This window comes from Orbicella franksi, chromosome 9 (assembly GCF_964199315.1).
Source record: "Orbicella franksi chromosome 9, jaOrbFran1.1, whole genome shotgun sequence".
In the NCBI taxonomy this organism is placed as follows: Eukaryota; Metazoa; Cnidaria; class Anthozoa; order Scleractinia; family Merulinidae; genus Orbicella; species Orbicella franksi.
The window spans coordinates 15,734,136-15,746,122 of NC_138153.1; the positions used below are offsets into that span (position 1 = coordinate 15,734,136).

Here is an 11,987-nt window from a genome sequence, read left to right on the forward strand (position 1 = left end):
TTTGGTTGCAGCTGCTCTTCCTCAAACAAAATTAATGCATTGTAATATGTTACACGAAATTGTTCCTATTATTGTTCTTTTCACTTTGAAAGTACTCACATGATTTGGATGAAAAACAAATTAAATTCTCAGCCATCCATTAACTACAAATGAGAGGAAAATGGAATAATTCATAGAAGTACAAAAGGCTCGAGCTTCAATACCACAAAATTAGATTAGTACTTAACTTACAGATCAGTGGTGGATGCACGGGGGTAATCTGTTCCCCCCCTCCCACTTTTGCTGAAAAATGTCAGGCCAGAATGGTCATAATCCTCCCCTCCCCCACTTGATCCACACCACCTATCAGTATTAAGCTCCAGGGTGGGGGAGGGCTACCTGTGGGAAATTGACTTGGCGAGCCTCCCCCTGAGTAGTGAGAACTGTCTTTGACAAAAATTCGCTACCAAGTGGACAGAAATGTGATATTTACAAGGTGCCTGAAAGTGGGAAATTTGAGTCTGGCATCTTGAAAATGTCGAATTCCCCTGGGTCTGCAAGTCCCTCCCTACTCCTGGGCTTAGTTGAGGCAGACTTTCAGCTCCAGCCCCAGGACTCCAGCTATTCTTTTTTAAGTATGAAAATTGTAGAACAGCGTCTTCAACCCCCAAGACCCGATATACAACTAAAAAATGGTTAAAAATCAACCTTATTTTGATATACGTTAGCTTATTACAGTAGTCCTGTCGACGCTAGCTTCGTCAATGCACCATGGACAGCAATATCAGTACAGTCACGGTAGCTTCTGATTTGAATGCATCCTTGAAACATTCTAACAAATAACCGAATCTGACGATGACTTGAACAAGTTTTTCTTGCATAAGGGTCTTTAACGGACAGATTTCGCTATCGTGAACAGAATACAAAGCTTTCGAATTTCATAATCACAGAGGCTAGTCGGGCCAGCGCCAGCAGCGCAGAGGACAAAAGAGTAGCAAAGTCCAACTCGTCCTGGACTGGGGCTTACCATTCTTTTCTATTCGATGATCTGATTGGGTAATCCAAAATGAGCGCCATTTTGGATTTTTCTGGTGCAGTTTGGTGAAGCTTGAGGTAAACAAAATGATTACGATGAAAATATGTGATTTGTGGCTGTCGTGACTGTGATGGCAACGCGCAGTGTGTTTGTTTTGGCTACTGTCGTGTCTATTCGTGACAAATTCTGCTATCCTTGTTGCACTCGATGTCACAAGAAAGTTCATACAAGAGAAGACGATGTAACGTGAGTATAAAAGCTTGTATTTCTTACAGCTGTTCTTAACAAGATGGAAGAGTTTTTAAGATCCATGTAGTAACTGGCTGTTGAGTGGCAAGAATTTACGGAGAAATCGAAGTGGGCGACTGAGATCTTGAGGTTGGAGTTTTACGGTTTTGGACCACTGTTTTCTCCTGTATAATAATTAAGTTTTGCTTACTGAATTTCAATCTCTTGAATGTACGTGTCTTGTGCATTATGCCCGGGGTATCCAATCGATGGAAACCAATGATCGGAAATTCAATCGATCAATCGATATCAATCGATAAAATTAGTTAATTGGTATCGATTGGTATCGGCCAATCGATGACAAATCGATAACCACACAAAAACTGTTCATTGATTGCTATCAATTGGCTCAGCAACCTCAAACAGATGTCACGCATGCTACCACTCCGATCATCCGCCATTTTAGGAAGCCCTGGGGACAAAATTGGTAAAACAAATTTCCGCCCCAGTCTTCTCAACGCAAAGAATATACCCGGTTGCACGAGTACTCGAATTACCCACTTGCCCATCATTGCCTTTCCGTGTCATAATGTCTATGCAAGACATCCAGGTAGAGGCTTTACTGAATATAAGGTGCATCGTCAAAGGCTATCATCTTTGCCGTTTTGAGGTGAACGTTGGTGAAGTGTTAACTGCAAACAAGAAGAGGGAGGAACGAGGAAATGCGTTTAAAGTTGTGAACCAGCGTGGACAGCTCGGCCACCTACAGTCCGAGCTTGTGGATCCTCTTTGGCCACTACATGCAGATATTTCTATGTTGTTCTCCCGTTAACATTAAAATGAAATGTGTTTACAATTACTGTGTACAAGTTGTGTATTTTTATGCGTCAATTCCGGTTCCGTCAATCTGCAACCAATCGATACTAATCAATACCAATTTATCTAGTGATTGGTATTGATAATCGATACCAATCGATAACCACACGAATCTTTGCCATCGATTGGTCATCGATTATCGATATCAATCGATTAATTGATATCGATTGGTATCGATTGATATCGATTGTCATCGATTATCGATTCCATCGATTGGATACCCCGGGATTATGTAGCAGTCTAATTTGTTAACGATCTACATCCAAGTTGGAGGTAGACAAAATAATATTCTACTTTATTAATAATATGGCTAGCTACACGAGTGGGCAAGATGAACTGAATTCTGCACTATGATTAGCTACCTGAGCTGGCAAGACCGATGGTGCTATCTTGACTGTTTGGGATTATCCATTGTCTCCCACTTAAACCAAAGACCACTCTTTTCATGGGTTTACCAGCACAATTAACCACACAGGTTGTTGGGAGAACACGAGAAAAGCTTGTAAATCACGAGCTGTTAGACGAGTGATTTACCGGGGGGGGGGGGGGGTTGGGGGTTATTCTTTTACATGGGCTATATAGGTATGTGCAGCCTGAAAGGGTATGGGTATGATGGATATGAAAGGGTATGTGGTTTATTGTGCCGGTAAATCCATAGAAAGGGTGGTCTGTTGCTGTTATGAAATAGCTATGGAAAAAGTCTGTCAATGAGAGAAAAATGTATTTTTAACTTTCATGATCAAGTTGCTTATATTGAGTTATTCTCAGCAAATTCATGGGGTAATGTGACAAATGGTTAACCAATCACAGCGACTGAATGAATTAAAGCAAGGCAGACTTGGCGCCTGACAAAAAATCAGCAGAGCAAAGCAACAGAAACATTTTATGCCAAGAGGGTTGGGGAAAAGGGTATTGGTGAAAGTGTATTAATTAATTCAAAAGAACTCTGACAGAGAAATGCAGGGATTCATAGGCGGAATCCATCATCACTAAAGTAAAAGACTTTTCAAAAAGTTCGAAAGTAGTACAAACTTCTTGTGCTTAGCAAAGTGATTCAATGATAACTTTCCAAAGTTTTGTGAATGGTATAAAGGTTTGTTACAGAAATGTTGCTTCCAAAATTTATTCAGAATTTATTTATTATAACTTAGTTATGTTGAAGGCTACAAAGTCCGTGTTTCTCTGTATTTTGCTAAATGAAAACCAGTGTTTCTGCCAGAGTGCACGATCATGGGAATCCCGCGTTGCAATCGGAGATGGCCCTCAGAAAAACAAAAAGGGTGAATTTACAATTCACACAAAATTGTGTCCTTCTAGAAAATCATATTGAAAGATCTTTGCTCCTAAAAAATTCAAAACAAGAGAAGAAGTCAATCCATCCTTTTGCTTTGATGTATTGATTCTCTCACACTGAGAAAGTTCCAAATGGTTGACCGTGTTTGAAATCGCCCTATAATGCATTGTAAACCCTTGATTGTTGACCATGTCATGTATGCCTATAGATTGTTCTCTTGTAATGCATGGAACCTTTATACTAGTATCTGATTCAAAAGAAACTTTGTTGAGTAGAAACACTTCAAAAAACACTTACTATTAAATTTTATCATAGATCCTAATAAACTGCTTTATTTTCCTTGGTACCCTGATGCATTTTTTTCTTTCTGTGACTTTCAATTTATTGGCCCCTTTTCTAAAAAATTGGCCCCTAAAAAAGATCTTCCTTTTTACTTTACTTTGGCCCTCAAGTAAAATTTTCTGGCTGAAACACTGGAAAACTCTTGCTTGAAAGCTATGAAGCTCATGGAAATCAAATTCATTTATTGTGGTATGTGTGCATACATTGAGTTTAAACTCAAAATTTCTGATAAGCTTAATGTTAACTCGAAAGAAGTCTTTTCCCTGCTTTTTTAATAACCCAAATTGATCAGTTGAACCCAGCTGATTTCATCCTCCACAGACTATTGAAAGCACCGAAAAAAGGGTTTGAAACTTTCTTAATTTTAAACTCAAGCGTAACCGAAGTCGGCATAACATTTTTGCCGTGGAAAAAGATAAAAATTAAAGGTTTAAGCTTACATGTATATGCTGACCAACTTCTGGTCCAGCTGTTTTTCCAAGTGAAAATTTCCATGAACATGTTGAGTGAAAAGATATTTGTGTTATTGATATTTCAGCTAGTGAAACCCAAAACTGTTTATTACAGTTGCTACTGCTTAGTGTTCTGAGTTCTCTAGAATCCTGTGCTGTGAATGGCTGCATGAGCAGGCAAGATGGTGCTATCTTGCCTGCTCAGAATTACCCGCTTTGTCCAGCAAGAAAATAGCATTCTTTTTCCATATAATAACAGGGTTCGAACAGGTCATGGAAAACCTGGAAAGTCGTGGAATTTTATAATTTCATTTTCCAGGCCTGGAAAGTCATGGAATTTAGATGTGGGTCATGAAAAGTCATGGAAAATCGGTATGCTTTCCATGAGTGAAAGGCAATAAGATCCAAAGTTGAAAAATTAACTGACCAGTCCCAAACTCAGATTTAATTTCAGTTGAATAAATGATTGTTTTCATTTGACATTACTGTTGGAGAACAATAATTGCTTAACTTAGGTCATGGAATTTTTCAAAAGGTCATGGAAAAAGTCATGGAAAGTCATTGAATTTTAACAGGTCAAAAGTGTACGAACCCTGAATTAATCCATTATTGACCGAGCTTGTTAGGTCAAGATGGCTGGATGTTGGCCTTATTCTTTTTTGTGTGTGTTTATGGACCTCAACTCTGTCTCCATCCATAAACACATAAAAAAGAGCTTGGTCAATATCCAGCGATCCTGACCTCATGCTTGGTCAATAAGCCATATGTATCTTGTTGCACTGGATACTGTCCTTTAGTGCAGCATCCAATCCCGAGTGGGAGGGGTCCGTATGCCTCCTGGTTAAAACTGAAGTATAATGAAGTGACTGAATATTCCTGAGTGTTTGCAGGTTTTATCCTTTTTGGATAGACTATTAGCAGCTTGCCGTGAACTTTTTCCTTGCGAATCGTGGAAAATGTAAAAATGATGGTACACTAAAAAACTCCCTGCTTTCTCAAACTTAAAATTATCATTTTCCTCTGGGTATATTTTTTCAGTCACTAACTAGTGGCCATCTTGAACTCCAAACATAACTATGGTGTCTATCCCTAAAGTTAACACCACCGGTTATGGGACTAAGTCCGTGGCCTACACTGCTTCAAAAGTGTGGAATTCACTTCCGGATACACTACGTTGTATGAAGACACTTAAAGATTTTAAGATTGCGGTTAGATCTATTGTAAATTTACATATGTAAACTAGTCTTAGCTACTATATATTTATATCTTGTAATTTTTTAATTTCAATTTTCTTTTGTTTAAAGTTATTTTTCTTGGTAAATTGGCATAATCTTGCTAGAGGCCTAATCAGCCTCATCAACCCGAGTTGAAATAAAGTCATCTATCTATCTATGGTAACTATATTCAGAGATAGTGGGTTAAACTGTTTGTCCTCTTCTCATCTTGTCCCAAACTGTCTCCTTGTACTCATTTTTCATGACTGTGAGAGTCAGAAAAACAGACTGCAATCAGGACTCTACATACCTTTTGGCCTGACCACATTATTTCGTTGCAGTCTCCTACAAATGACAAGAATAGCTCATTATATAATCAACCATGTTTCCGTTCTGCAGATTCTGGTGTGAGGGATGCAGCGTGAAGTACAGTGCAGAGGTTGTTGAGTATCGGTACCGGATCAGTGTTTTGGTGTCAGACAGAACACAGATGGCACAGATCACAGTGTTTGGTGCCTGTCTGGACAGGTTCTTTGGCACATCAGCCACAAGCTTTGTGAGGTTTGACTGCAAAATGTTTGAGTCCTAATAGTGATCAGCAACTACTTTCTCTTTAATATATTGATACAAATCAAGTGTTAATGCAATGAGAATGTAGACACTGATCAGACAGTTGACTGACGTGACATCTCAGGTGAAATAAGGTTGTCATGGATCTTAAAAGTTCTTTGTAAGGACCCTTGAAGATCTTCATTTAATACTCCTCCAAATATATTTATTATGAGTTCTTGCAGATTCTACAGAAAATGTCTTGCAGCAACCCTGTAAATATTTCTAAAGAAAATTATGACTCGGTAGTCAAGATAAACTAAGTAGCTCAACTGGCCAAGATGCATTCACCGTATAGTCTCCATCTGGAATTTCGTAGATCAGTGAGATTGACATAATCTGCCATATGTTTTCAAACTAGAGATCGAAACCTTGCACATGCACAACTCATGATAGTGTCTCCTTAATATGCAAAGAGTTTCTTTTTCTAAGATCGTTTTAAGGATCTTTGCTAAGACCTTTGCCAAGATAGGGTAAGATTCTTGAGAAACAAAACGTAAACGGTCCAGCAAATTCCACCATTATACTTTCATGGTTTGTGTGGAAACGTGTGGAAATAGAACATGGTAGGCAAACGGTGAAATTGACGCCTCTATACCTTTAAAAATGTTTTGGACAAGTACTTTTGAGTTTTGGACTACCAAGTTCCCTCTGGTAGTAGGTCGAAGAACAAATGATTGATTATTTAACTTTTTCTCATACTCCATAAGCCATTGTACCTGATTGTTATTCAGAATACGAAGCCTTTCCTATGCAGACTTTTATTATCATCAAACCATAGGATGCAATGCTAACGGAGGGCTGTATTTCTGAAGAACTTTACCTTCAAGTTTACTTCATACAGTAGTTTAAAGTTCAGATTCTGCTGTGCAAAGTCATGGACACACTTCACAGATGGCTTATGTACCAGGGTACCTGGCCACTAATGCCGCTACTTAAAACACTTCTCAGAAAAACTCATAACCCTGTATGAGGGTTGTCTCTGAAAGACAGCATCCAAGTGCTATTGCCTAAAATGGGACTGCATTGCTTTTTTGGTTTGATGTTTAGGGAAAATATCAATTTTATTGATTCATGATTACCCTTGTAATAAAATTCATTCTTGGCATACAGTGAATTAAGGTTCAAGCTAGGGTTCTGTGAGTGACTGTCCAGTAGCAAATATGGAGCTAAAGGGCCTATTCAACTAGGGGGGTCTGGGGACAACCCCTCCAGAAAATTTTGCAAAATTCGAGCATTTTTGGTGCGTTTTACACGAATTTAATGTATCGATTGGTCTTGAATGATACTGGGTCGTTTACGTTGCCAAAAACCTAAACTAGATTGAAACAGCCCATACTAAACGCATCAGTTGTGTTAACACCTCCATGATTGTCTTTGATTACAACGTTTGTCCAACGTTGATCTTGGCGGCTATCTTGGGGGAAGTGTTACAGTTCACCATGGGTGTGCACATCAGTGTCCGCAATTGTCATTTACTCACGTCAGTTATGAAATCACTCCTATATTTCGAGGCTTTCAAAATACGGTATGTGCTTGTAAACGAATAAAACAGGATGACATATTTTTTTATATCACTTTCAAGCAATGGTTCCATAAGGGTTTTTCTGCAAGGTGTTTGGCCACCAGTGTCCATAATGAGTTTGCTACGTACAAAATGTATCAGCCTTGAAAGGGAAAAATTTCCGATTTCCTAATTGCAGGGAAAACCAGGTGAATGGGGATGCCACCAGGACCAAGAAATTAAAACTGCAGTATAAAGTGGCTGCCAAGTTGCCATTCAGGCGGGTACAGTTTGTAAGCCTGACATTGCAATTCAGACCTCAGTTCACTCTGCAGGAATTTTTTTTCTTCACTTCTTCTTTGCACGACTTTTTTTTTCGGTCACCCTCTCTTGCATGATTTTGTTTTTGTTTTTTCCCACCCTCCCCTCCCCCAATCTCTTTTCTCATGGTCCGTCCCCTATTTACCTCGTCTTCTTAGTCCGTAGTGTCATGTACTGTGACATACGATGCTTGTAGTTTTCATTTCGGCCTTATATTGTGGTGCGGACTTCCGTCATAAAAAACAATGCTTAGTCTTTTAGCCATTGTAAAGTTGTCTTCTTGTTTCAGGTTTGTTAACAGTGTACAATCTGATGCATGTTCTTTCATCCCATGGTTTCGTGCTGTTCACCAAGCTATGGAGCAGTGTTTCGTTGGTGCCTTGTTACAGTTTGGTTTCAGAATCTATTCACCTTGCAGAACAGCTTCTCAAATCTCCCGCAACTCTCCTTTTCGCCTCAAAAACATTGTAAACAAGCAGCACAAATCAGCAAGAGAAGGTTGCCTGCCTGAAAAATTTCCAAGTCTTCTAGCTTGCCAAATACTGCCTTGCTCCTCAAGCGACCAAAGCCCTACGGTGTTTCAGATATTGAATGAATATTTACAACAGTTACACAGACGCACACCAGAATCACTCAGTCTAAGGAGCTCTCAGCCCTCGCCACTATCTCAAGCGAGTTACGAGGCGTTTTTAGCAGCAAGACGCGCGTCTCTTCAAGAAACAAGAGCGTCATCAATTTACTGCACACCACAAGGCTTTGGTTCCATGATCACACCTCTTGCGTTAACAGGTTTATCACAACCTTCTTCTGGTAGTGTGCCATCACAAGGGAGTGGGCAGGGATCACATACTCAGGGCAAGAGGAAGTTCGATCCTGCTTTTCCAGGTAACATTGGTTCTGGCAGTAAATGGGTCGTTAAACATCCCAATCATTCCAAGTGAAAAATATATGCCTTCACTTGTCTAAACAAAAAGGTTTAATTCAAAACTTGTCAAGTTGTATGGCCAAGAACACAATAACCCGTGTACGAAAGCTTACATGTACAACACAACACAGGAATGGAAAAAAAAAGAGAATTTTCCGCCAAGAATATAATCCGATACTAACTTTTATTTAAAGGAGCTAAGTCACGGTTTGCGCATCTTGAAAAGTTAGCTAATTTTCTAAGTTCGTTGTTTGTAATCTGTGTTAATCTCCTCCATCCTTAACCATCCTTTTTTCTTTATAGTTTCTTTATGGTTTATCTCTTTGGTGTTTTCCCATCTTAGTGAACTACTATTTTCAGGTTTCCTTCAACTCAAAATTAATTCTGTACGCGGCCAAAATAACTCAAAATACCGTGACTGAGCTCCTTTAACGTTTGGTTGATGTAGATTTGTGTTTTTCCCCCATGGCTGTCATTAGATCTCGACGATCCACCTCCCTTCCGAAACGAAGTCATGAACAGCAAGAGCACACACTGTCCCCCTTGTATGATTCAGTCCTTGACTCCAGCCATCTTGAAACCCAGGGAAACAAACACTGAAGACGTTGATGACTTCACGGAACAGCATTTTTCTCATGAATGGACGGAGTATGACGACTTCCCTTCATCTGAGGATCTCAGTGCATTTCTGGCTGATGTGGAAAGGGACGCTTTTGGTAAAGAGGACGGACAAACAATTCCTTCCCTACACTCCACGACAACAGAATCCGCGACGTTAAAAGACGTTGTGTGTGAGATGACTCGCGCGTCAAATGCAGAGGATTTCACTGAGTTTACCGATTTTCCATCTTCTGAAGATTTGGACGCATTCTTGGCCGACATAGAACTCGATTGTGAAAATATACCAATAAGGAAATCTCCCACGCCTAGATCTACCGCAACCTCTGCCGCCTCCCCGAACAGTAAACCTCACGGCAAGGTGAAGGGCTCAAAGTGTTTGGCGGTTAAAGGCCATGTGGTCGAAGACATTGGGAATGCATACGATATTAAGATCTCAAGTGAATCTCTCGAAAATAAAGTCCAAACATCCAGCGACACGGAACATGGCAGTGATAGCTTTTGTGTCCAAGAGGAAGCGAGGCTGCCTTGCCGAGCGAAGTGTTCTTCGTGCTCGGATAAAATCATGCATGGCAGTGATTGTTCGGATTCACAATTATTGAGAGACTGCGACAGTGTTTTCGCTGACATGACTGAAAATATGCGCATTGATGGCAAAGCAGTGGGCAAATCTAGTCAGTTACTTGAAAGAATAAACTTAAGCAGCCAGCGAGGATCTATTTCGCAGAATAGTCACGAAGACGTGAGTAATCTCAGAACGAGGCGAAGCAGGCCCTTCTGCCGATCTAGATCTACTGAAGAATTTCACGAAAAGGACATGGTTTGTGATACGCCCTTGAGAAATGAGCAAACTAAAAAAATGCGGTCACGTGATGATCATAATGCAAATGAAACCGACGAGGGTCAACTGGGTGATCGATTGACGTCTATGGATCACCATGGTAACAGTGGGGTCTCGATGATAAATGGCAGTTGCGACATGATGACCTCTGCACCCTTCTCTCCTGATTTGTTTTCTCAATCGTTGTCTGTTGTGGAAGGTTGTTCTAAGTCAGCGGATCTCTTTTCCTCTCCAAGACTCGTTGAAGGTGAAACGCGTTCTCCGTGTACCCATGGCGGCGCAACGCCCGACCTGTTTTCGCCTCGAACAAGTTCTGCCATCCATACCCGTTCTTGCAGCAAGGAGGAACTTCACTCAGTCCTTCTGTTCTCAAGTTCTGAAAGTTCCCACCTACCCGTGTGTGAAAACGAGGCTGCCTCACTTTCAAACGTTGAAAATGAGTTTAACAGGAGTTCACTTCTTGTTAATTTACATTCTACACCCTATGGTATTGGCATTCCTTCTAGAATGTTGAGTAAACCTTGGACTCCCATTCAAGTTTCTCCATTGGTAGCCAGCACAGGATCTAATCGGTGTAACGATATCAATCTACAGGGAACTCCAGTTCTTTTTTCTCAGCTGTCAAACAGCAGTTTATGAACCGAGTACCTCGAGTCCATTGTGGTGTAAGACTGACATTTGACTCAATTAAAGGTGGACTGATCGGCAAATTATTCATTTTCAAATGGTGGATGCTGAAGAGCCAGTCCAACTGGTGAGTTTCCTTCGAATTCCATTCCTAGTGATAGTTGACACCACGCCGGGTCTTTGTTTTGTTATCTGTTGCCATATTTTAGGAAAGCTGCATCACCTGTTCGTATAAGAGCACTTGTTTGACTGAATGGACAATAAATGTTAATCCAGACTTACTTACTGAAAAAAAAAAATAAATAGGAATTTGCAGTGGTATACCCCACGGAGAGGCTCTTCGTCCACGGTTTCTAGATCGAAATGGAACTTAGAACTTAGAAGTGTTGGTTGTTGTGGAGCAAGGAAAATCGGAGAACCCGGAGAAAAACCCTCGAAGCAAGGCGAGAGCAAACAACAAACTCAACCGCACTTTTGACGCGGGGCTCAGAATTCAAACCTAACCCACATTGGTGGGAGGCGAGCACCACTGCAACATGCCTGCTCCTCTTTGCCCCTCGTAAGGCATAAGGCTTCTACCATAGTTCCCCCTCGGACCCTGCTCTTTGCGATCTTTAACTAATCCAGGCTATACCCTTAAAATTATGGGCAAAAAGTACTCCACTAAAGGTCAGGAACAAGCACCGTACTCCCTTTGAGCGAGACTCATTCCCAGTCCCTATTTATTTGGTATCCAAAGGTTGACGAAAGACCAGGGGGAAACTTGCCTAGTTCTTAGGCCTCAATATTTCGCCGCGGTCAATATAATCGTGTCGGGTCACATGGTCCGGGGTCGTGAAGGCCTGGGAGAAAGCCGTACAGGAACTCGCCAAGGGAGAGCCGACATCGTAATGCAATGCGTTCTCGGACTTTAAGTCACCCTGAAAGTGCAATTATAAAATGCAATCTTAATGCCAGTCAACAATAAAACTATGAATACTCCAAGACTATGCTCTAATGCAGCTTTTTATTTGGAATTTTCATCATTAAACTCAATCCATACGTGAAACAACTAAGAGAGTGCAATTATGCTACGAGTCATCACGTGTTTGTAGCCACACAAGACATTCTTAAACCTGCAG

The 11,987-nt window shown here is 40.6% G+C and overlaps 1 protein-coding gene across 1 annotated transcript; it reads left to right on the forward strand.

The window, feature by feature from the left end:
• The first annotated feature begins 61 nt into the window (after positions 1-61).
• Positions 62-10,882, forward strand: LOC145498738 (uncharacterized). The gene is made up of 4 exons (XM_081478669.1): positions 62-1,261; positions 5,821-5,982; positions 8,145-8,740; positions 9,260-10,882. Exons 1-4 carry the CDS (start codon positions 1,146-1,148, stop codon positions 10,876-10,878), a joined length of 2,493 nt encoding a protein of 830 aa, XP_081334795.1. The 5' UTR covers positions 62-1,145; the 3' UTR covers positions 10,879-10,882.
• The last annotated feature ends 1,105 nt before the right edge of the window (positions 10,883-11,987 follow it).

Excerpts from the sequence above, each read along its gene's own strand:
- LOC145498738 (XM_081478669.1), top strand. The coding sequence starts at position 1,146 with ATGGCAACGCGCAGTGTGTTTGTTTTGGCTACTGTCGTGTCTATTCGT. Across the intron at positions 1,262-5,820 it reads ACAAGAGAAGACGATGTAAC|ATTCTGGTGTGAGGGATGCA; the intron begins GTGAGTATAAAA and ends TCCGTTCTGCAG. Across the intron at positions 5,983-8,144 it reads TCAGCCACAAGCTTTGTGAG|GTTTGTTAACAGTGTACAAT; the intron begins GTTTGACTGCAA and ends TTCTTGTTTCAG.